Source organism: Drosophila biarmipes, chromosome 3R (genome assembly GCF_025231255.1).
Source record: "Drosophila biarmipes strain raj3 chromosome 3R, RU_DBia_V1.1, whole genome shotgun sequence".
Classification (NCBI taxonomy): Eukaryota; Metazoa; Arthropoda; class Insecta; order Diptera; family Drosophilidae; genus Drosophila; species Drosophila biarmipes.
In genome coordinates this window covers 27,484,214-27,508,763 of record NC_066616.1, presented here as the reverse complement: position 1 = coordinate 27,508,763, position 24,550 = coordinate 27,484,214, and the positions used below count along the sequence as shown (strand labels likewise).

General features: G+C 43.8%; 2 protein-coding genes across 5 annotated transcripts; one reads left to right on the top strand and one right to left on the bottom strand.

Moving 5' to 3' along the window:
• The first annotated feature begins 177 nt into the window (after window positions 1-177).
• LOC108024709 (cytoplasmic polyadenylation element-binding protein 1) lies at window positions 178-16,630 on the top strand. Of its 3 annotated transcripts, XM_017094800.2 has the most exons (10): window positions 178-612; window positions 1,487-1,958; window positions 11,354-11,576; window positions 12,661-13,127; window positions 13,783-13,919; window positions 14,005-14,239; window positions 14,595-15,295; window positions 15,349-15,529; window positions 15,591-15,976; window positions 16,034-16,630. In XM_017094800.2, the coding sequence occupies exons 2-10, from the start codon at window positions 1,941-1,943 to the stop codon at window positions 16,407-16,409; spliced, it is 2,724 nt and encodes a 907-aa protein (XP_016950289.1). In that variant the 5' UTR covers window positions 178-612; window positions 1,487-1,940; the 3' UTR covers window positions 16,410-16,630. The 3 variants fall into 3 exon arrangements, with proteins under 3 accessions (XP_016950289.1, XP_016950291.1, XP_043951109.1); XM_017094802.2 differs by lacking the exons at window positions 178-612; window positions 1,487-1,958; window positions 11,354-11,576 and adding an exon at window positions 11,876-12,510; XM_044095174.2 differs by lacking the exons at window positions 178-612; window positions 1,487-1,958; window positions 11,354-11,576; ... (1 more) ...; window positions 13,783-13,919; window positions 14,005-14,239 and adding an exon at window positions 14,384-14,526.
• Window positions 16,631-21,828: 5,198 nt separating this feature from the next.
• On the bottom strand, window positions 21,829-24,495 carry LOC108024866 (peroxisomal membrane protein 11C). Of its 2 annotated transcripts, none has more exons than XM_017095009.3 (4): window positions 24,309-24,495; window positions 22,389-22,753; window positions 22,271-22,330; window positions 21,829-22,213 (listed from the first exon to the last, which is right to left on the bottom strand). In XM_017095009.3, the coding sequence occupies exons 1-4, from the start codon at window positions 24,375-24,377 to the stop codon at window positions 22,006-22,008; spliced, it is 702 nt and encodes a 233-aa protein (XP_016950498.1). In that variant the 5' UTR covers window positions 24,378-24,495; the 3' UTR covers window positions 21,829-22,005. The 2 variants fall into 2 exon arrangements, with proteins under 2 accessions (XP_016950498.1, XP_016950497.1); XM_017095008.3 differs by lacking the exon at window positions 24,309-24,495 and adding an exon at window positions 23,876-24,279.
• Between the last annotated feature and the right edge of the window lie 55 nt (window positions 24,496-24,550).

The window sequence follows — 24,550 nt, the reverse complement described above, 5'->3', positions numbered from 1 at the left end:
TTATTGGTAACTTAATGTTTGCAAAGAAACGGAAACGGAAACGCGAGCACGAGCAGCGTCAAACCAAAGAGAGCGTCCATGTTCGAGAGAGCGGTTGCGCGCGGACCGAAGAGAGCGGCCAAGTTTGAGAGAGCGAGTCTATTTAAGCAGCCGTTCCTGTTCATTTCGTCCAAAAAATCCCGACACAACTTATAAATAATAAGCCATAAAACATAGAAAATATCACGGGATGATATTTAGTTTCTTCTAATAATTTGTTTTGCCCCGGCAAAGCTCGCAGAAAGCCAAGGCTCCACACCACGTTCAAATCGAATCAAAGCGCCGCCATTCAGCAATCGAACGATTTTCAACAATCAAAATAGTTAATGGTTAAATAGTAACAAAAAGAAATGCATCCGTGAGTGGGGGAATTTTGGCGAAGCAGCAGTGGAAGGAGAAACGGATAACGGCGAAGGGCGTGCAAGGCAGAAGTAACGGTTCCTGGCGGCGTGTGTGCGAGTGTGTGTAAAAATGTGCTTGGCGGACGACAAAAGCAACGGGATGCGATTATTGCGGGTGCGGAATTAAATTCACTCGAATTAATGCGAGGCGCGTGTTTTTGCAACTCCTTTGGTACGTATGGGTGTTGGTTCTAGCCGGCACAACAAATTAGCATAGTTGGTAGGAAAAAGTTTACGGGAAAAAAAAGGGCAGCGGCTCACTTTGGTTTCTCTCTTGCCCACAGTGCGTATTTTCTACAACTACTAGTATGTGCCGTTGGTTCTTCCTTTTTTTTTGTTGCCTTTCCTTTGGCTCACGTCATCTCGGCAGAAACAACAACAAGCAATCGCCGCCTAAGCTACACGGAAAAAAATAAGGTTCGAAATGCGCAGGTCAAGTTATCTGGCCATACGAATCCGTAGCTTTAGCTTAGTTCTGTTTATTTCAAAATCAAAGTGTAAACATTTCTTGGGGTCAACTAAAATTTTGAAATTAATCTTGTTAGCCAACGCAGTTTTCTCTCCGTGTATACACTTATTCTTACTACCCATTATTCTACGCACAGAGAGGGAAAGAGCGAGTGGAGAGAGAGCGAGACAGGGCTTGGCTCCAGCTCCGGCTCCATCTTCCATCTCCATTTTACAACTCCGCTGCTCATCTCACGCTGATTTATGGCTCTAATAATAGGTTCGCTCAACACACAGCTTCCGAAAGGATTACCCCATTACCGCCCGAAAGGATAATGCATAGTTTGTGTTATTGGCGACCATAAAAGGGGCGGCGTTTTAAAGTAAACGACCCGGGATTACAGTTAATTACAGTTAGCCAGAGCTAGAGTGAGAGCAGAGAGAGTGAGAGTGAGAGGGATACGCCTTGATCGATTTACGGCATTTAACGCTCAAGTGCGTACGCGTGTGTGTTTTCTTTAAACTCCAGTGATTCGGAAACTACAAAGAGGCGTGCGTACTTATTATTAATTCAAGCCCGATGCCGATGATATTTTCAGGACCTTCGAAATTTGCATCCTTGACGAGGCGGAATAATGAATCGATGACTATTTGCTGCTGATACGGCCACATCTGCCAGCTGTCTTGGGACCTCTGCAACCGCTCGCCCCCTCTCGCTCGCTCGCTCGCTTGCTCACTCGTCCTGTTATCCTGTGGAGCCCCGAGCGGCGAGCACCAACAACAAGAAGCCAGACTCCAACCGGAAGGCCTGCGCAGGAGAGAGTGAGAGAGAGAGAGAAACTGCGCCAGAGGACTCTCCGCCGGCTGGTGAAGAGGAGAAGGGAGGGAGAGAGCGCAAGGACGAGAGGCGGAAGTGGTGACATCTGTTTTGCCGCTTTGTCAGCGGATGCTGCTCCTGCCGCTCCTGCCGAACACGAACGAACGCGCACGAGCACGAACGAACAGGGAGCACGACGTGAACAAGTGTGGAAATTGGAATTTTTATTCAAAACAATGCCTCTGCTGCAACAGGTATGTAAATAATAATAAAACCCATTCGCACTCCAGAGCGGTAATTGAAACGCTCACGTACGACAGGAGTCGGAAAGAGCGAGCGAGAGATAGTGAGAGAGAGGGAATGAAAGAGAGGGCGAGCGCCATCAGCTGGCTTTCCAGCTCACCTTCCCAATTGGGATTCGTGAGTGGCTGGTCCGGGATGATCCTAATCAGATTAGTGCCCAACTTTACGCCTCGCTTCTGAGGCAGAGTTTCGGCCCGCCCCACACCCCACGGCCCATTCGGTGAACACCACCCCCTTGCGCCCACGTCTGTTGCACATTATGAGTAGTTAAATTCGATTAAACTTGCGGCGTTTTCTGCGCCAGACACCCGTGCGCCTCCGCCGCGTCCTTCGTCCTTGCCACCAGCGCCGCCGCCGGGTGGGTGGCCGTTTAATTGTACTCTTTGTTGCGCAAAATAGTTGCGTGATTTAATTTCGCTCGCCTTTATATGTTTTTTAATTCACTTAAATGAGATGATTCGATTAGGACACTCGGCGGCGCAAAAAAGCGCAGGAAAAACGAGGCAGCTCTTTGCGGGTGGAACAGAAAAAATAGGGCTAAAGAGGTTGCATTTGCAGCTTCTACAGTGATAGAGCATGGTTATAAGGGATATCATACATTTTTTTTATTTTAAAAATTAAAAAAAAAAAAATGTTCTTGATCTGTCAATGTTTTCTTATATTTTAAGAAGACTTTTTTAAGTTTTTCTGTTACTTAGGCATATTAACAAAAGAAAAGGACCTAAAGAATTCTTTTATTAGTATAATAATATTTCTACAAATTTTATTACAAACTAATTATAATGTTTTTATATTAAACCCCATAATTTTTCTGATTTTTGTATATATTTTATTGTACTTGGGATAGAGTCCATTTATATTGCTTAACAAAACAAATATCTTTAAATTTGAGCAGTATGAGTATAACAATTATTAGCCATACTTATATCTTGAGGGATTACCTCTGGCATCTCAAGTTTTTATTTATCCCCCGAAAAATTAATTATCCTGCCTGACAATCCACTTCATATCAATACACATCAGCATTATGTCAGATACGGCAAATGCCCTCCACCCCCACACGCGAGTCATAATGATTACAATATCCCCTATGCTGCTGCGCACATGCTAACCGAACCCGGCCCGACCCCAGGCCTGATTTAAGCGATCCTAAAGCGACTGTCAATATGTGTGACAGGTTGCTCAAGACGCCTCCCCCCGGCGGAGCACTTGGGCCCATTGTTGGCTGCGCCTTCGCCGCCCGTTTGTATCCTGGCCACGTTCTCCGCCCTCGCAAAAAGTTGCTCATTGTCGACTGTGACAGGAGACCCGGACCCGTCTATTGCTCATCATTCAGGCATTTGACGACAGACGACGCACAGGGGTGGAGGCAAAGCTGCTTCCTTGACTACGTCAATGGATCGGGGACGGGGATTTCAAGGAGGCGGAGGCTGGGGCCGAGGCCGAGATGGGGGGTCCGGGCCCCGTGCTGCACATCCATGGCCCGAGTTGGCTGACAATGGAGCTGCGCATTTGTTACAATGTTTACACAAATATTTAAGGATAATCCGACGATTTCAAAGGGGTTATTATGCAATTTTTCTTCCCATTTTATTGTGGCTGCCAGCAGCGGCAGCAAAATGCTGGCAGGGAAATAAAATAAAAATAAAAAAGATCCGAATAGCCTACCCAACTGAATAACTAAATGCAAAATGTCAATTTCGTCGTGTAAGCAGAGTCTATCCCCCATTGCTGCTGTACTGCTCGGTACATTCATATTTATTTGCTGGTAATGTCTAAAATGCGTCTACTTCGTGCCAACGTGGCGTGTACTTAATGTCCTTCCTCCCCTCGCTCGTATTATTTATATTTTTGCATTCACTTCCATTGCGCCATTGCCGGCTGTTTAAAATGCCTATAAATAATGCGGAACGGAAAATTTGTCGGTCATAAGAAGTGCTGTACATGTTACTTGCTGTGGGATGTGGGATGTGTGATGTCCTGCTCTGCATACATATGTCCACATACTGCTGTGACATCGTTCCGCACAGCATTTACTTTTATTGTCCTCTTGCCCAGCGTCCAAGGCAGTCCAAGTGAAGTTCAGTTCAGGTCAGTCCATCAATGGCTATGGGGAGTTCTCAAAGGAACGCTTTTGGCCTAAGACAGCAGAGGTTTCTTTGAAAAATATATACGACGTAAGCGTCTTCAATGATGTATATATCTTAGTAAATCCCATGATTTTATATTTTATTAAACATGTCTTGCTGTGTCTTTTAACCAAAGTGGTTTTTATTATTGTTATAGCAAATATGTTATAATAAAAAATTAAATAAATATACTTTAAAGTAATTGAAAGATGTTAAACATGGATTTTAATATCTAATATCTTATATAAGTAATTCAAATTGATTTTAAATATTTAAGATTGAATTTAAAAACTTTTAATTATTTTGTATAATTAAGTAGGTTTTATGTATTTACTTGCAATATTTTATACTAAATATTGTATTCAGTATGCACATATATATTCTTCCGATGTCCAATTGATTCCTCAACCATGGTATCCAAACTAATCCCAACCATTTGGCACCTAATCACCACCTGTTGATAGCACAAGCCCCAACAACCCACAAACATCAGCGTTAACGATGTGATTAAGTGAATACTGGGCCACTTTCCCTAAATGACCGCCTGCAAATGGCAGTTATTAGCCGGCTCAAATTTGATTTCCAGTGGGCAAATCATTGGCGTTATTCAAACCGAAACTGGACTGAATGAGTGGTTGGCGGAGGGGGCGGTAAATCATTGTGCTCGGGCGGTGGCGGCATTAACAGTTGGCTATGTATACTTAAGTACATGCCCCGGGCCAGCTTTGGGATGTCCAGGCAGCCGGCTCCCAATACTCCTCGCCTGCGATCCTTGGCAGACTATTGGAATGTCTCGACATTTCGCGCAAATGCCAAAAGTACAAGGCGGCCAAGGCGTCCTCCAACAATGCGCCGCTGGTGGTGGAGCTCTTGGGTGGTGCTGCTGGATGGTGGTGGCACCAGAACAGCCCCAGGACACATCATTAAAATGTCGATACCAAGCAAATCACACGCCCGCCGCCAGCGAGAAGGATAACAACCAAGAAAATATCAACCGTGGTGCGTTTTGTTGCACTGCCACCGCCGCCGCCGTCGCCGCCGTCGCCGCCGTCGCCGCCGCGGTTGTGGATTCTGGATTCTCGGCTCTGGGTCCTGGGGATTGGGTAGTAGTGGCTGCTATTAGGGCGTAGCCCATTGCAATATGAGCCTCTGGCATTTAACAAAAATGAGAAAAGGGGGGGAGGGATGAAAAAAAGTGCGGAAAATGGCAGAAAAATGAAAAACTGAAAAACAGAAAACGAGTGCAAAATTCAATTGAATTTACTTCGCCAGACGCTGCACACACTACTACTGCTGGCTACTGGTTACTGGGCTCAACTAGCATTTAATGCATTGGCAGTGCGGCATGCGTCGTTGTGGTGACCCCCTGAACTCCGCCTGGCCCGCGCCCCGTCCACCATTATTGTGGTTGAGCGGATGACGAAAGGTGGCCGAGGGAAGGGATCCAGGCCTTTTGGCCAATGGAATGAGCCACGAGCCAGGAGCCAGGAGCCAGGAGCCATGAGCCCCGGGATGGGGCAGTGCGGCGGTGCGTTATCATTAAAAGCGAACAAAAATGCGGCAAAAGAAAATAGAGGCAAACAGCAATGAGCAGCAGCAGCAACATCCAGTCGGAGCAACAGCAACAGCAACAATACAAACGCAACCACAAAAGGCCAGCACCCAGTTGGAGTCGCCTCTGGTTTCCTATATCCTAGCAAGGGTTCGCAGGAACTCTGTGGAGGGCTTGGAAGCGACCCTGACAAAGCAGTTTCGTCCTCGCAGATCGCAGGTCGCAACCTCTGTCATCAGAACATGAGCTGTTCAAAGTTAAATATCAAAGTTGTACCCTAATAGGTTTTAAAAGAATGTATAACTGACCTATATAGGTACTTAATGATGTATAAAATAGTCAAATTCAGGGTAATAAAACCTTATGTCATTCCAAAAATTGTTCATAGTATAAAGCTTCAGAGTAATTAACATTCGTCTTAAAATACTTTTTATAGGTACTTTGTATGAAACCCAGACATTTAAGGTATAGCATTTCGAGGTACTTTATATATCCCTTAAATATATGAGTCGTATTTTTAAATGAATGATCCAATAAACTTTGAAAAGGGCAAGCAATCCATTATTCTATTAAATATAGCATACTTAGAAGGGCAGCATCAAATAAACATGTTTTAATAGAGCAATTCCTTAAATTTAATCTTTTTTTTATTTTTTCTGTATACAAAATTGGAAAATGCAGAATTTACTATAAGAGTTCTAATCATATAATTATTAAATCTTTTGTATATTTCAAACCTGAAGCATCACCCGTTCGAGGACTTTTCCCTGCATTTGTGCAACTTTGTTGTGTTTTCTGTTTTTAAATAGGCCCGGAAAAGTTGTGCCTTTTCGCCTCGTGGGCCGCCTAAAAAATGTGCAGCATGCAGCACCATTTGGAAGGATCTGGAGGAGGAGGAGGAGGAGCAGGAGTAGCACCACCCACCCGTAACAGATCCACAGATCCAGCGGTGGCAGATAATACAGTGCGGAAAAAGCGCGTGTTTTATTTCCACTTAGCACTCATGCAAACGTGCATGTATTGAATGCCTGTTGACGGCTTCTTGGCCCCCACCACGCCCCTTTCGGAGCCGCCCACTTGTGACGGCACACCCACCATTACCGCCCACCGCCCACCGCCTGCCGCCCCCAGAGAAACAATAACAACGGCAACAAAGCGCCGAGAATCGGAAATGTTGCCGTTGAAACTGAAATGTCGCTACGCTTCGCGGAGGAGGGGCTGGCTACGCCCATGTAAAGGCTGCTGCTGTCAGTGACTTGCCTGAATTACGATATTGTTATTATTAAATGGATGGGCTGCATGCGAAAGGAAGCCGAAGCTGCAACTGCGACTGACTCCGCTGAAAGGGGGATGAGCAGGAGGTCCTTCTGGTCCTGGTCCTGGTCCCGGTCTCGGTCCTGGGAAGACGTCTGCATGCGCTTTGATAGTTGAGTTTTGATCCAGAAAGGCATTTAATGTCTTGTTTTCATATTGCACAAAACAGAGGACACAAAAACAAGCGCGCACATGCAGTTATGTAAATATGATGGCGACACATCGCGTCCTCCTCAAAGCTGATGAAATGGCACTCCCCCCCTCTCGAGATGCTCGAAACTCAATTTAATTTGCCCAGCCATTGGCATTTAATGAAATGCACAGCACAGCACAGCACAGCGCCGGTACAGCACAAAACACAAACAAGGCAGCAGCTGCTGAACGACGTGGGAGGAGGATCAGGCTTCGGGATGCAGGATATGTAGGCACAGCAATTACGTGCCACTGGATTGGAACCCAGCGCCAGCACTGCTTGCTGTCCTGCAGGCATTTGCATCTTATCGAATCCCCAAGCCCAAGCCCAAGCCCAAGCTCAAGCCCAAGCCACCACCACCCACCGAATCCTCCTGCAGCCTGCGGACAAAGTTCGAAGTCGAAGAGGTCTCGACACCGGTGAATGCTTTTTAATTTACAAACATTAAACGCCGTCATTGCATTCTAGAGGAATCCACTTAGTTGAACTTTTACAACAGATCGTATAAAACTTATAAGTACATAAAGGGGTGCTCACAGTGGTGCTCAATAGGAGGCTAAAGATTTTAAACGATGTCTTTAAAACCGTGATTGCAAATATGTATATCTTAGCAATCTAAGAAAGTAAATCATACGATTTATTTGTAATTTCTTAACCAAAACCAAGAGAGTGACACATAAATTCGTGACTTAATCTCGTTATTTGCCAATAGTTTCGCGGGGAAATAAAAACTTTGTCGCAAATTGAGTTGCATTCGCTTGATTTCCCCCTTGGCAGGCAGTCCGCCAGTCGTTTTGCCCTCCCTGCACCAAGAGCGCTCAATTTATAGATCAGAACTCCATAAATTTTGCATCCCGAATCCTTTCAGGGGATTTAAACACTCGCCACGTAATATGCAAACACTCTATTACCGCTGGCAAATTCAAATGCATTCGGCCATAACTCTTATCCTTTATGGACTGCCGGCCCACTGCCGCCCGCCCGGCGATTCCGTTTTTCGCCCACAAGTTGGCAACATGTAATCGGCCATAAAAAATTACAACTGTGCATTAACCTCTGGCTGCGGTCACTGGGAAGTAAAGGCAGAGGGCAGAGGGAAATCGAAACGAATCGAATGAAGTGGAGGGAGACTGCAGTGGAGGGCAGGAAGGAATGGCGACGACAAGGACAACGTCGTTATTGAACGCTTATCACTACATGCCATCAAATTTTAATGCCGAAAACCCTTTGGAGCAGCGAAAAAAGGATCGAAAACAGGAGCAGGACATCTAATAAGTGTTGTAAGCGATGCAAACATAATAATTTGTATGACTTCTGAAAGCAGAATCTTGTAATTTTACAGAGGCTCTGGCCCCCGGAAACGCCACCAGGCCACATCATGATGTTTGAGTGTATCCGCTAAAATGCAGGCCAGGCCCAGACCCCAAAGGCAGCCGAGGCAAATCGCTTGCCAAAAAATGAAATGCAAGAAGAGCCCAAGAAAATGGCCAACAGCCCAGGGTAAAGGAGAAACGAAGGAGGAGCAGCACAAAAGCCAAGTCAAATGGACATGGGATAAATAACTACTGAGTTATGGGTGGAACGCTGCTTGGCCTGGCCCCTCTTGGCTGACATCTTCGGATCGGACGCAGAGAGATGCCGAATATCTCCATGCAGCCATCAGCTGGCGGAGAGTGGATGTGGCTGTGGCTGTGGAAGGGAGAGGAACTCGGACACAGCAACGCCATTGAATCAAATTTTGCAAATCCTCGACGGCAAAGGACAAGTGGCTGGCGGAGATGTGGCCGCCACTGAAACAGGAGCTTCGATTTAGGGGAGCTCAGCGAATAGAGCAGTCAATAGGCCAGGGTGCTATCCGTGCGTCAACGGGTGGTTAAGATTTTTTGTCGTATTCAATTTCGTTGATTATGGGCCCTTTTTCCGGGGCGGAAGGGAACTGCTCGGCCGGGTATCGCTGCTTGATTGAGCTGTTTCCATTGTAAAGCGAGAATTTGGCACTTACGTGTCGGCTGTTGATTTTACTTTTGTACAGGTCTTCCACATTTTAGGATCTCAGCTTCTATCTGGTCCTTAAAAAAGTATAAACTTATTGTAAACTCCACTAATAATATCAATATCAAAGTTAGTTGTTATCAAGTTTCGATATTGTAATCAAGTTATTCTTCAAAATCCTAAATATTGTAAAGTTGTGAGGGTTTTTAGGTCTCTATTCCATAAGAATTCTTTACTTTAATTGAGAAACCTAAGTTTTAGTTTTATATTTATAATTTAATCCCTCTCCTGAGATCTTTACTACTATCTGGCCCTAAGAAAGAGCATCCCTGCTTCCCTTTAAGGGCGCTGGCCTTATATTCTCGTTAGTCTCGCTGACGCCTTTTCTATTTCCGCCAGCGAAAGCTTTTAGCGTCTTACTGGTGTTTTTTGACGCCGGATTCCGGGGGAGGAAGCGGTTGCGGATGCGGATGCGGACGCGGACGCGGCCTCGGCATTACAAAATAGCTTGAAGACTATTTGTAATTTGCATTCATTGACGCCGCCTTTTTTATCGCCTGCCACAAGTTGTAACTGTGGGCGGGCGGTGTGACGTATGTAGGCTAGAAACAAAGTCTGAAATCCCCCACAAAAGCACACATGTGGGCCACAGTGCCGCCTCTAAACGGAGCCGAGTTGTCCGGCACATCCTCCAGCCCGGCATCCCAGTATCCTGGCAGTGGAGGCGGAGGAGCAGGAGGAGGATGTGTGATTGCCGTGCGTGTGTTGGGATGTTCGTGCCATTTCCGACTTTGCACGTACCTTCATCAAGTTGTCATTCAATTTTTAAATCCATAGCAAGTTTTGTACTTAACATAGTTGTGACATCTTGACAAAGACCAAGGAAGCCGTCGACTGACGCTCCGTTCCCCGGCATTCAAAACTTGCCAGCGCCTCCATCCGCTTCTTTTCGTCGTTCCCCTGCGCCTGTCAGTCCTTTATGTGGGCGGCAGATCTTTAACTTGCGGCCCTTCAACTGTTTACTGTATCCATTTGGGGCAGGAAAATCGCATCGTTTCCACTCGCTGAACAAGTGAGCAAATGAGTTTCGCAAGTTAATTTAAGTTTTTATGAAAGTCTGTGCTTAAAACGAAATCTTGTGATAAAATATTGTCATGGGTTGATCATTTCGTCATGGTATGATCCCATAAAATGTTTTTTATTTATTCAGAGTACCTATTTAGAGTATGTCATAACACTAATGATATATGTCTTATTTATGCCTCTCCGGAACCCAAATATATCTCCCTGAAACACCATTGCCATTTTGCTAAGCCACTGACTCGCACAGACCAGCAATGACTCGTGGAGCATCTCTCTCGTGAATCCTTTTTAGGTAACTGGAGCAACTCGTTGGCACCCACTCATCAGCTGACCATTGACCGTCGCCCATCGACAGTGACTTGTTGCCTTGGCTTTGGCACATTTCGCCTCATCCCCAGCCTCACCCTCCAGCAAGTCCTCGTCCTCGTAGCCATCCCACATCCGCACATCCTCCTGCTCCTCTCATTTCCGATTGCTGTCACTCGTCTCGATTCGTTGGCTTTCGTTCCGTTTCGTGGGCTGCATTAATCCGGCGTAATGAGTTGTACGCCATTTTGCGCTAAATTGTTTGGTGAGTGCCTGATAACAATATTTGCACTAATTTGGCATTTTTAAGTGTGCTCCACTGACACTTGATGCGCTTTTAATTGCGCCCAGGCGCTCGAGAGTGCTTCAGCGGAGAGCGAGGAAGATTCAGAGGAAAGTGCGACACAAGGGTCGACTGCTGTGGGCGAGCTGTTGGTACTGGGGGGAAAATTGGGTGCGGAAAACTGAGGGAGTGGAGTGGTGCTGGTGGAATTGTCTCCTTGTGGCCGTCCCCGTGCGGTTGCCACGTTGTTGCCTGGCGTGTGGCAAGAAATGTAAAAGATAAACGATTCATTAGTTGCTGCCGTTGGGCGGCTGCATGGGCAGGAACTCTGGAACTCCCCTCTTAAACACCCTGGGAGCACCTTAAACAGGAGAGTAGTCAGAGGGACAATAAAAGTTTCGCCAACTCTCGCCCGTTTTCATTACGATTGCAGCTCAAATCTCTTGCTTGATGTCATCGTTCTACAAAGCCTCCTCCGCTCTCCTTCTTTCCAGTACGACACCCCTGATTGCTCTGGTTCTGGTGGCAACATGCGAGCCCTGAGCGGAGGCTCCACCACGGAGCTCTTGCAGAAGCACTCGATCAGCTCCTACCTGGATCACCATCAGCAGCAGCAACAGCAGCATCAGCTGCAACTGCAGCACCACCAACAGCAGCAACTGCAACACAATCTGCTGGACAGATGCAACGACGATGGATTGATATCCTTTATCAACGGTGAGCATGGGCATAAGAAATTGGATACAAAATCTGTTATTTTTAAGACAGACTAAGAAGGTTCTAAAGAATTCGCGTTTTGTGGTAAGGAAACAATAAGAGTGATTCTGAAGGTACTGCAGATTTCGAGTTTTGCACTACAGAAGTAATGAGGACAGAACATTTTTAGATAATCATTAAGAGCCATAAATAAATAATAAATAAACTTCTTAGTTGTTTACTAACCTTCGCACCACATAACCTATTTATAAACACGAATGACTAAAGACTAGATTATCCTTTCACTTTGTTGTCAAAGTCATTGGACGCGGGGAATGTCAGAGCCCCACAGAAAACATTTCAATAGTTTTTTACTTTTAGAAGTCGGCACACATAATTCGTAGACACTGTCATCATTATTATTAAGTTAATTTAACCATACACTATTCCCCTTTTTTTTTTGTTGCAATTCGGACTGCCGCACCGCGGTCCGCAGTAAAAAATTTGCATTTTCATTTCGAATTAAAATTGTCACTACTGCTGCAGCAAGAAGCGCAAATTAAATTTTACAGTACCAATCGAAATTTTAAATATAAAAGGCCTCAAAATTGTTTTCCGTCCAATAACGTCCAATACTGCTGACACAGAAGCGGTGTGGTCGAAGTCGAAGGCCAGGATTCGATCGGGATTAGCACACACACAGCGAGCACGGCCATGTTGGGAGTCGAGAAGCCATACATGGGCAAGTCGACGATGGCGATATCGCAGGACTCGTTTGAATTTGGCAACAACAGCGATGTGAGCTCCACCAGCAGCCACACAAGCAAAGGCAGCTCCAAGGACCTTGGCAGGCCGACGGCTGGCGACGGAGCCCAGAACTTGGCCCAAGACGGCAATACGTCGACCGACAGCAGTGGCCAGAGCAGCAGTATGGACAATACAAACAGCAACTGCAGTACGCTTAATTTATTAGCAGTTTTGGTCGAATATTTGCAAAGTGCTTGAGGGGCAATAGTTTTGATTTATCGAGGGCTGGGCAAACTTTACGATAATTGTTGACATTCTACTTACCACCCCTCTTTCTCTTCTTTTCGGCTGTCTGCAGATCCAATCACACTGAACGATCTACTTGGCCTGTGCGGCGGAGGCAGCACTTCCAATGGAGTGGTCGGTGCCCCCTCGACATCGATAGGAGGAGGAGGAGGAGGAAATGGAAGCGGAGGTGCACCAGGAGCTGCAGCAAACGGTGCAGCAACAACCGGAGTAGGAGGAGCCGGATCTGGAGGAGCCCTACCACCTGGGCCAGGAGTCGTAACGGGCCAGGGAGGTGGAGTCGCGGGACCAGCAACCGCCGCCACGGGCAACCCATCCGCCAGCTTCGGTGGCAACGGCAGCGGCAGCGACGTCAATAATCTGCTGCTCGCCAGTGCGGCCGCAGCCGCTGCTGCTGCCGCTGCCGCCGGTGATGGCGTCCAACTGTCCGCCAATGCGGCGGTCTACGCTCCACTGACGCCCAGCTCGACCCAGTCGTCGGCCTCGCCGGGCACCAAGTCCAGTTTTGACTACTTCCAGGTAAGGCGGCCAGGTGTCGTTTGTTTCTTGGGCGACAACTGCCCGTCCGGTTGATGCCTGCCCCCGGATTGTGACCTTCTACTTCTCTCTAACTGCACTCAAATTGCACCGAATTCTCGTAACTTTTTGCTTGTACTCGTATCTATCCCCAAAACCGAACCGTACTTCTCGCACGGTGACCTCAACCGTCTTATGATTTTCTAACTCTTTCCCTCTGTCTCTGTCTTTCTGTGTAGATGGGTGGGTCGAAGAATAATAGTTGATTATTAACAAAATCCTCAAAAAATGATTTTACTTCCAAAAATATAAACTACATTTTTTAAAATCTAAAAGTCTGTATTATCTGTATAACTTAAATATTTTCCGTCAAATCGAAGTTGTATCTTCTCGATATGATCCATAAATATCTGTGATTATAAATCAGTTCAATTAGTCGACCCACTCCGTATTTGTCGTGTTTAAAATATCCTTGCAAAGGTTGAAGCATGTGGGAAATCCCTAGCAGATATTCGTAAATTAGGACCTATGCAAGGATACCATGTCGCAACTTCGTTCTGGCGAAGTTATCTGTTGTCGTTACCGTTTCCTTTCCTCATTTTAATTTATTTGTTCGTTTCCATTCTTTCTTTCTTTTTGGGTGAATTGGCGAACTTAGTTTGAAAATGTTGCACAAAGTAACCCACTTAAGGCTTTCCAAAGAACAAACATCAGCTTCGATTGCTCTGCACCCTTATCGCCAAGTACGCCTACATCTATTTACAATCGCTCCTTTCACAGTTCACCTTTAGTCAGGTAATAACCGAATTATGCTAATATGTGGCACGTGGCTCCATGCTTAAAGCACTGTGATTAATCGAGCCCCATTTGACCCTTGCAGCGACAGCAGTAACTCCTCGAGCGGCAACGGCCTCTCCATGGACTCAATCAGCATGCTCTACCACCAGCAGCAGCAGCAACAGCAGCAGCCACAGCAGCCAGGATACACTAGCCTAGGGAACTCCATGGGCAGTGGTTTGGGTCTCAGCCTGGCGAACGCTTCCACGCGCTCGAACTCGCCAGAGAGCCAGAACAGCGGACAGTCGATGAACGAGCCCAACCTACTGGACATGATTGTAAGTCTTTCAAATGTAACTAGCACAATAAATAGTTTCCGCAGTATTTTTTTTATTTATAGAAAAAATGGTAATTAATGATTTTTTAAAGTGTGATTTCCTTTTTTATAAAACATTTACTTAAAAAGATTTTCGGTTGGAGAAGTCACTTTGGATTTTTCCATCATTTATAAAAAAATATTCGAAGACGTAGGATTTTTCTTTTGTACAATAAATAATTTAAAGTTTTTCCTTCAAAATTGCAGTGTATTATATATCCATATATAATGCCTAAAGTCTTATCTAGGGTAGGGTAACAAGCTAATAATCCTGTGCATTTAATATCCATTACTTTATCTTATATCTTATCTTTCAGAATCTATTGTCTGTGAATAGCAATAAACTAGCCTCAATGCAGCACCAGCAGCAGCAGCAGCAACATCACCACCAACAACAGCAGCAACAGCAGCAGCAGCAACATCAGCTGCAGCAGCAGTACGCCAGCCTGAACAGAAACTACGAGCAGCAGATGGCCGCCAATGGAGGTGGCCAGCAGCACGGCTTCGAGCACAACGGCGTGGGAGTGGGTGTGGCCGGCGGAAGCACCGACAACTGCCTCAGCCAGTACACCCTGGAAAACCTCGCCAGCGTGGACATGGAGCTGGCCAAGCTGCAAAATCTGCAGCGCATCAATACTTTGAAGCTGCTGCAGGCCCAGACGCAGCAGATGCCACTGATCAATCAGCTGCTGCAGAGCTATGCCGGCAGCACGATAAGCAGCGTCCCGGGAACCAATCTCGGCAGCCTGATGAGCACGGGCGGAGCGTCCATCGTGTCGGATATGACGGGAAGCGTTGGTGGTAACGGCACCACCAACGATGGCCACCTGGATCGCGTGGCGAAGTTCCATCGGAGCTCGGCGGCCCTCTGCGATGCCACCTGCACCTGGAGTGGCCAGCTGCCGCCACGTTCGCACCGCATGCTCAACTATTCTCCCAAGGTCTTCCTCGGTGGCATTCCGTGGGACATTAGTGAGCAGTCGCTCATCCAGATCTTCAAGCCCTTTGGATCCATCAAGTATGAAAGGGTTCATCTATTTTTGGTGTAATCCTAAATATTTATTTTCATAGGGTGGAGTGGCCCGGCAAGGAGCAGCAGGCTGCGCAGCCCAAGGGCTATGTTTACATTATCTTCGAATCGGACAAGCAGGTTAAGGCCTTGCTCTCGGCCTGTGTGGTCCAGGTGGATGACTCGCACAGTGGCAGTAACTACTTCTTCAAAATCTCTTCACGTCGCATTAAGTCCAAGGATGTAAGTGCAGAATTAACTACCAAATAAAAAATTCTTAAATTTATTCTCAACCTATTACCAGGTTGAGGTCATTCCCTGGATAATTGCCGACTCCAATTTTGTGCGCTCCAGCTCCCAGAAACTAGACCCCACGAAGACCGTGTTCGTGGGCGCCCTGCACGGCAAGCTGACTGCTGAGGGCTTGGGAAAAATCATGGATGATCTCTTCGACGGCGTGCTGTATGCCGGCATTGATACGGACAAGTACAAGTACCCGATCGGATCAGGCCGTGTGACCTTCAGCAACTTCCGCTCCTACATGAAAGCGGTCTCTGCCGCCTTTATAGAGATTAGGACCACCAAGTTCACCAAGAAGGTGCAGGTGGATCCGTACCTGGAGGACGCTTTATGCTCTATATGCGGAGTGCAACACGGTCCCTACTATTGTCGGGAGTTGTCTTGTTTCCGGTGAGTTTGGGAGAGAAAATTTAGAAATTTCAGATCATAAAGTTATAATCTTTACAGGTACTTCTGCCGCAGCTGCTGGCAATGGCAGCACAGCTGCGACATCGTCAAGAACCACAAGCCCTTGACGCGCAATTCCAAGTCGCAGAGCCTTGTGGGCATCGGGCCATCCTCGTCGACCGTTTCGTTGGCCTCCTCTAGCCACAGCATTAACGGGGACAACAAGATGGGCCACAGCCAGCCGCATCAGCAGCAGCAGAAACACCATCATCAGCTCGACCAGCAGTCGCAGCAGCTCAATCTCAATATGATGGGCAACGCGGGAGCTGCGAGTGCCGCTGCCGCCACATCGATGTACACATTCCATCAGCATCAGCAGCGACAACTGCAGAAGCAGCATTTGCAACATCGTCAGCAGCAGCATCAGGCGATCTAGACTGCTGCGGCTTTTATCCTCACCGTTTTAACGGATATTTCCGCACTACGCAGTGAGTGCGGAATTTTGGACTTTTAGGCAAAGTAGAAGAAGGACGGCGCATACGTTTTCGCAGACAGTTTTCTTGCAGCCGAGATGGAGACCCGGGCTCATCATCGTCATTATCATTGTAAACACAGTTTTATTGATGTGTATATTAGATCGGTACGATGTGAAGCTTACACGTTGAATTTCCTTTAAGGTAACTAGTGTTAGTCGACTCCCCCACACCGAACACCCTCGAATCGAAACAAAAGACCGACCCCCCATTCATACTATTTTTTGATAATCATGCTTACATATCAGCATTTGGAGCTGGCATTCGAATGCTAAACGAATGATACATGAAATGAGCAATTTCATTTGGTCATTACCCCTCATCAACATACTACTCAAGTTACTTTTTGGCTAAGAAAGCAGTTAATAATTTCTAATTTGTATATGTCTAATTTTAAGCGAACGAAACTGCGCGGCCAATGGCGATGAACTGGATGAGTCTCGTCCGATTTTCCGCGCAGAGAGGTTAGAATAATCTTTTTTGTTATGTTTTGCGCTATTACTGAGAAATTTTATGTAGTTTCTTTTTTACATAGCCAAGCCCCCAGACCCCCGAGTTATTATGATCATTTGATTTGGATTGTCCGTTAAGCGTTTATCAGGGAATTTCAATTTTTAGGAAAACATTTTAAAAATTGTAAATTCGTTTAACTCACCAGTCCCCCCTTTTTGTTACTCATTGAATTGTTACACACCTGAGTTATTATTATATATATATATATACTGTTTAGTTATTTTTTGTTTTGGATTAGCTATAAGCAATATCCTTGTGAACATTAACGCGATGCCTGATTGATTGTTGAACTTTGTTTTAAGGAATTATCTTTCTTTGGCTTTTTTGGCTGTTCCAGTTTTAGAGCTCATCGGCAATAAGCATATAATTTATGTCTACTCATTATTTTCCATGTATTTTGAGAAAGGATCTCTCCAGCGCTTATCTATCTAGAATACACCAATGTACGCCTACAAAACTATTACATATTGTACATTACCAGGCTTTATATCATTTTGTAAACCTACCAAGAATAGGGATAGTAACCCACAAAAACCAAAACTAAATTGATCACTAAAACGAGAATAACGAAAACTCACACGTATATTCAGCAACCAAACAAATATACAAAATTGCTTTTGAATTCGCCTGGTTTTCATTTGGCAACTTCTAATCCAAGCTTAACCCAACTAAAAACACTAACCGGCGCTTCCCATGCTAATTGTTACTCCTAAGAACGCAAACGAAGTTAAGAAAGTTAGTCTAATATCAAAAGTTAAATTCAAACGAATTTAAGCATAAAAACAATCAAATTACTTTACCGAGCAACTGAAATACTCCAAAAAACAAGAAAAAACCAAAAAGCAACCAATGTAATCGAGTAGTTCAGACTTTACGAAACTAACGCTGCGGGTGTTTTGTGACATTTTAACGCATCACTACTCTCTAGGCATTAATTGTTTTTAGCATTATCTCGATCATACCGACATACACACACGCATTACGATGAACCTACAGGGATTTTATGGTAGTCTTCGAAAGAAAACAAAACAAATATGAGAAACCAAGTAATTGTAACAATAACTGAGGCAGGAGTGTTGGCAGAGGGCCAGACAGCGGCAGACTAGTTGAATTTGTTTAGTTTTTAATATAGATTTGCGGGGATAAGCAATTTTTAATTAACCCAGGTGGGAACTGTGGAGGGTGGAGGGATTGCGGGTCTAGGGTAAACAAGGATGCCTCTTAGTGTAACGGTTTCTGTTGTAGCGCCTACCACCTAGCTTAGTTTTCTTTGGCCCAGGGCCAGGGGATCTCCCCGGGAGCGCCTCTGGCCAGAAGCTGGCCGGTGTATGAGTAGCAATAAACCCAAGGGCCCGTCGAATGCGGGAAAAGTGCATTGTTACTAACCATTTACCTATTTACCTAGCTATACTCACATACATATTGCCTTCGATTAGGAGAGAGGAGGAGAATCCAAGCAAATCACCCACTTAATCGCTTTAATGCCAAACCACAAATCAAAAAGCTTATTGACTACTTTTAATGCAATTAACCTATTGTATATTCCACATCCTTTGCCTACCAAAAGCGAAAGCAGTCGGGAACTAAGTATAGAGAATAGATTGTAAATGGATATCAGGGGTCGCGGAGCATAACTGTACAGATAACTACAGATAAAATGGTGCTTTAGCTGAATTATTAGTAATCGTAAGACTTACCTATATAGGAAAACCTAAATGCTCCAACTGCAACCACAAGAAAATACCTTGTTTCACTTCACTCATTGGACGAAGCGTTAGGGGACGTATCTTTTTTAAATTAATTTTTTAGCCTTAATAAGTAATTAGGTGGCCGGGGCGGCAGTACCATTATTTTATTAATAGAACCAGCAACATGTTTAAAATCTATTGGAAACTACAAGTGTTTTTAGCTCGCAAAATCAAGCTCACATTTCACACACAAACACGTACACTAAAATACCTACACTAGCACACAAATATACAAATTACATGCGTACATATTCGTAAACAATTTTAAATAACTATAAAATTTACCATATTTTTATTAACCAACGGAACAAGCGAGGAAATGCCCGGGCAGGGCGACTTTTAAATGGAACTTTTTAAGGCTATTTCGGCAAAAATCAATTGGCGACTCAATCTCGATCGTATGTTACACAGTTTTACTTTAACGTTTTTAACGCTTTTACAAGCTTAAGAACCAAACAGAACGTGAATTTTAAATTAACACTTATACGTGTGAAGCAAACAGTTTTAAACTTTTCCACACTGGCTTTTCCAATTATTTAGAACGACACTTTTATTTCCTATCAAAATTAACGAGAAACAAAAAGCAAGTTAGGGAGATTAAACAAATGTATCAAAGATTAAAGACACACAAAATAAAGTTTAAACGAAATGTAAAGGAACCAAAATCGAACGCTTCCCACGCAAAACCGATAATATTAAATTTTAGCAAAGTAAAAAACCAAAAATGGAACATTAAGAAGATATGCAAAGCGTAATTAGGCAACAACAACAAATATAACATAATTAACAATCCGAAAATACATATAAATAAAACAAAATAAACATATTTTACTGACGCAAGTCATCCGATTATATCTATACGTCTACTTCTAAGCCATTCTACACTATACAGAGTAATTATTTTTAAACTCAGCCAAGGTGCGAATCAATGAGGAAGTTCTATCGAAGGAATATCTTTACTTACGCCGATATCTCTACCACGCATTAACTAACCTATACCGTATACCGTACTCTAAACTAACTCCGTACTACTCGTATTCGAAACCCTATACCACATATTTTTACTATCGTATTACTGATTGTACTGGCAACTGTATTCAAAGACACAAGCGAACATGTGAGACACATTTTGGGGGAACATTAGCAAGAACTTTGCAAATTGAATTTTAAACCAACAATATTTGCTCGGCAAATGTGTTAAAGTTAAGCGTAAGCCTAGCGAATAAGTATAAGAATGCAATAAGAACGGTTTTTAAAAAGACTATTATACAACCTATATATATACACCAAGGAATATATAATAATAATTCAGAACGGAATACTAAGCTTTTAATGCAATAATCAAATACCACATATATTATATACACACACGTACATATACAGTGGGGGGCAAGAGTTTAGAGCACTCGGTTTGGTTATCACTTATGTCAAACTTTGTTAGCTATGGCTTGATTTTTTAAAGACAATTTAGTATACAAACCCTTATAATGTTTTTCTTTGCATAATTGATGCCAAGCTAACATTAAAAATAAAAAATAGAAATAGAAATCATTTAAGATACATCGTGAGTGATCTCAACTATTGGCCACCACTGTACATATATTTTAATATTTACTGGCGGGGAAACTAAAGGAGGTTCTGCTGAACCACCAACTGAGTTAGAACCCCGAATTCGTATACTGTTACAGCAGAAGATGAGAAAAGGATGTTTAGAAGAATATTTAGTAAAGGGCCCCTCACTTCCTTCAGTAAGAGGGGGTAAACGGCGGCTCAACTAATTGATTTTCCCACCTTATATAGGAATATAAACAAAATTACTGCAGTGCCATTTTAAATAGCTTCCGATAAGAATAAATATATACATAAATATATATATATATACATAATGCAAGACATACGTATGAATTGGTACATAAATACCTAGAACAGATGGTCCTTGGTTTGTGAGCCCCCCTGCTGAAGGCCTGACTTCTTGTTTACAAGAAAACCGTAGCCGAAGTTCAGGGGATTTCCGGGTGTGTCGATAGCATCCCAAAAAAGTTAGAACCTAGATTGGAAGGCTTTAAACTTCGGACACTGATCATGCAATATAATACAAATATAAATATATACCTATTTATGTACTAATAATAAATATATATTGTTATGAGCAAGAGTTCAAATTGCATTATGGTTATAAAGAACACAGATACACACACAACTACAAAAGCAAATGGAACAAAGTTGAACATATTTTGAATGCATGAACATTTTTTGGGAACTTTTTGAGGCTTTTTTTGTAAATGAAGCGAGAAACTTCATTCCAAGAATGGAATAGGCGATGGAGATATTTAAAATAATATTAATAACAACAATAAAGGTATATATAACACATGTAGCTAGGTATATTATCGAAAATTAACAAATCCCAAGGAATATCTTTATCAAAATGACGGGAATTTTAATGAACTCCGTTGGCATACACAGCAAACATAAGGGCCATAGTAAAAAGATAAACACCACTTCATTCACACTTCGTACATCTAAAGAGCTTACCTACGGAAGCAGTCAAGCAGAGCAAACTAATGAACGATAATAACTAGTAATTGTTAATATTTACGCGCTTGCGGCACAAACAAGCAAATAAATTATGTACAATGGAAATATATTTACTAACGAATGTTATTTTTAACCAACAGCAAGGCTCGGATATTGGGAAAACGGCCCAGACAGCCGATCAGGGCCCTCATGTAATCTATAAATCCAAATATTTAAACTGAAACCATGCATAACAAGTATAATATCAGACATATGAGTATTTTAAATATGCCTAAGAAACATTGTATACAATGACTGCTAAGCCGACAAATCGTTCGCGTGAACCACAGATAATATGAATAACTCTGGCAAAGTACCCTCGCCGGAGGTCTGACAATATATAGGAGCGGGAGCCTGTACATTAACGTAAATTTGATGGCTACGAGGGGCAAACACAACAAATAAACTGAACTACATGTATCGGAATCTAACAGAACACAATAAAAGAAGTAACAGATAATAAAGGACACACAGACCAAAACCCTTTCTTGTTTTCACCATTATTCAGCGTGTATTTTGTGCTCTTTTAGGGGACTTACTGACTAAACACCTGCGAGTGCCGTACAAAAAACGCAACGTACAAAAAGGTTTACCGACTAGCTTACAAATTCTGATCAACAAATACGAGTACACACAGATTGCGAATACGAAGGCGGCGCGACTACTTGTTCAGTCTTCTCTTGGCAAAGATCTGGTAGATGCCCAGGCCGGCGGACAGGGTGCCAATGGCCCCTACTTGAAAAGTGGACAGCTTGCCGCCCCACAAGTAGCCCTTGGGCAGGGTACTGACGGCGTGCACGAAGTCGAGGGAGATGCGAGCGATGGACACCATCTCCAGGCGGTGCTTCGCCAGGGCTTTCACATCCAAACTGGTAATACAAAAGGTTTGTAAGTTGGCTTTATGAGAAGTACATTTTGCTGCTCACTCTTGTATGTTCTTGGTGCGATTCAGTTTGTCCTGATTCAGGGAGAAGTTGCGCATTGTCCTGAAAGAAAAATTCATTTGTTAAAGATATTATCTTGAGATTTCTGCGGGTTTCTTGCCTCATAAGGTTTAGGTACACCGAGAGCACCCAGAATATGGAGTTGACATTGTCCCAGCTATCCGCATTCTTGACATCCACAATCCTGTGCTCGGCCAGCCAGCAGACCTTCTCGATGGGGTAGTACAGCAGATCCACAATGTTGGCCGTGACCCCCAGCACTGCCATAATGCGATCGGGTTCATTCTCGCCCAGGCCATACTCCAGCGCGTACTGGATCATGGGTATGTCATCTATAAGGCGCAGGGTGGCTCTCGCACCCGAAATCTTGGAGCTGGCGGTGGCGTAGCGCTTGGCAAGATCCGGATTCCGCTTGGCATGATAGCCGGCCACCAGCTTGGCACTGTAGCACAGTGCCTTCATCACCTGGAAAAAACAAAAAGAATAGGGTATTAAATTTCATACATACTGTATGTCGTAATTTTAACAGGTTCTGCGCATTTTCCCGAGACGAGTGTTTATTTTATCACGAGAGTTTGCATCTCTGTTTACCTCTACCTGACCCCAATCACCAGTCACCCCTGCAATTTGTGGAATTGCTTGGTTGTCACAAACAGATAAAATACTATCAGCGACAAAAAGAACACAACAAAGGCCACAATCATCTCGGCGGAAGGCTGGCAGTGGAGTGCTCCTGGCGGTCCTACTGCCAGGATGGGTTTCGGGTGGTTTCGTTGTTTACCCCTTAATAGTTCCATTTGCTTGCTTTGCCATCAATGAATAAGTTATGCGACGGAGGGGTGTACTAACTTCGGGTGGAGGAGGTTTATATACCCTGTGAGTTAATATTAAAATTGGATATTTATTTATGACTCTCTAAAAATTTTTCAATAATGTGTAAATTGTTTTATAAAGTGTGAAGATCATAACAGAGTTATTGTACCTAAGGATTTTTCTATATCCTATCAGAATCTATCTATTATATTATCATAAGGTATTTAAAATAAACCTTTATTGAAGACCGAACATGAAGTAATAGTATCTTGAAGATACTATTATGAAGGAATTATCGTAATAGCTTGTAAAGATCATAAAAGAGTTATGGTACCTAAGGATTTTTCTATATCCTAACATAATCTATCTATCATATTATCATAAGGTATTTAAAATAAACCTTTATTGAAGACCGAACATGAAGTAATATGAAGATACTATTATGAAGGTATTATCGTAATAGATTGTGAAGATCATAACAGAGTTATTGTAATTAGGTATTTTTCTATATCCTATCATAATCTATCTATTATATTATCATATTTAAAATAAACCTTTATTGAAGACCGAACATGAAGTAATAGTATCCTGAAGATACTATCTTCAGAGCTGATTGAAGATATAAAATACTCAATACTTAATAGGTTCTATTTTATTTCCTTCCCTAACATATAATTTTTAAAATACCCTCTATGAGGATATAAAGACCCGCGGTGTTGGAAATGGGTGTTACCAAGTGAATTGCGTGTTTCAGGTTGGTTATACCAAACAAACCTTTCGTTCGTAACGTATTATCCTCTTTATCTGGGAGCGGGTCAGGGGTTTGCCGGCTATGGTGTTCAGCATTATCTCGACTGGATCGTCGCCACACCGCGACTGATAAGCAAGAGGCGAAACCCATAGGCCATTGCGAATGCGAAAGAAGTAAGGCAAGGTCCAAACGGTCGGTGCTTCCTTGTTGAAGACCCAAGACCCCCAGACCAATGCCAACTACAACAGCACCGCGAAAACCTGTTGATTGGCTTTCGATTTCAACCGAGCCCCTCGATGGACCAGTTCACAGCGAAGCCCGTCAATATGCCACGATGCATTTTTTAGATTCGAGCACAGATATTGGGAAAGACTCGGTCAAAAGGTGCGAAAACAGGTGTGCGGCCAATTGTTTGGAAATTTACTCGGCCAAATGGGCTGCGGCTTTATGCTTTACCTTATCTCGGCCCCCATAGGAATCGATAATATCACAGAATTCGTTCACAAACTTTGTCGTACTGCCCATTGTGGCGCGCTCTGAAGACCAGGTACGATACCCGTTTTCTATCAGGCAAAACTCGAACTGAAACACGGCAGCGAAAACCCACAAAAAGTTGTCAATCGCGGGCGGGAACCAAACAGCTCGAACAGCTGACGCCCATCAGTGATGCCAGCAGCTGATTATTTCGATCCCAAAAA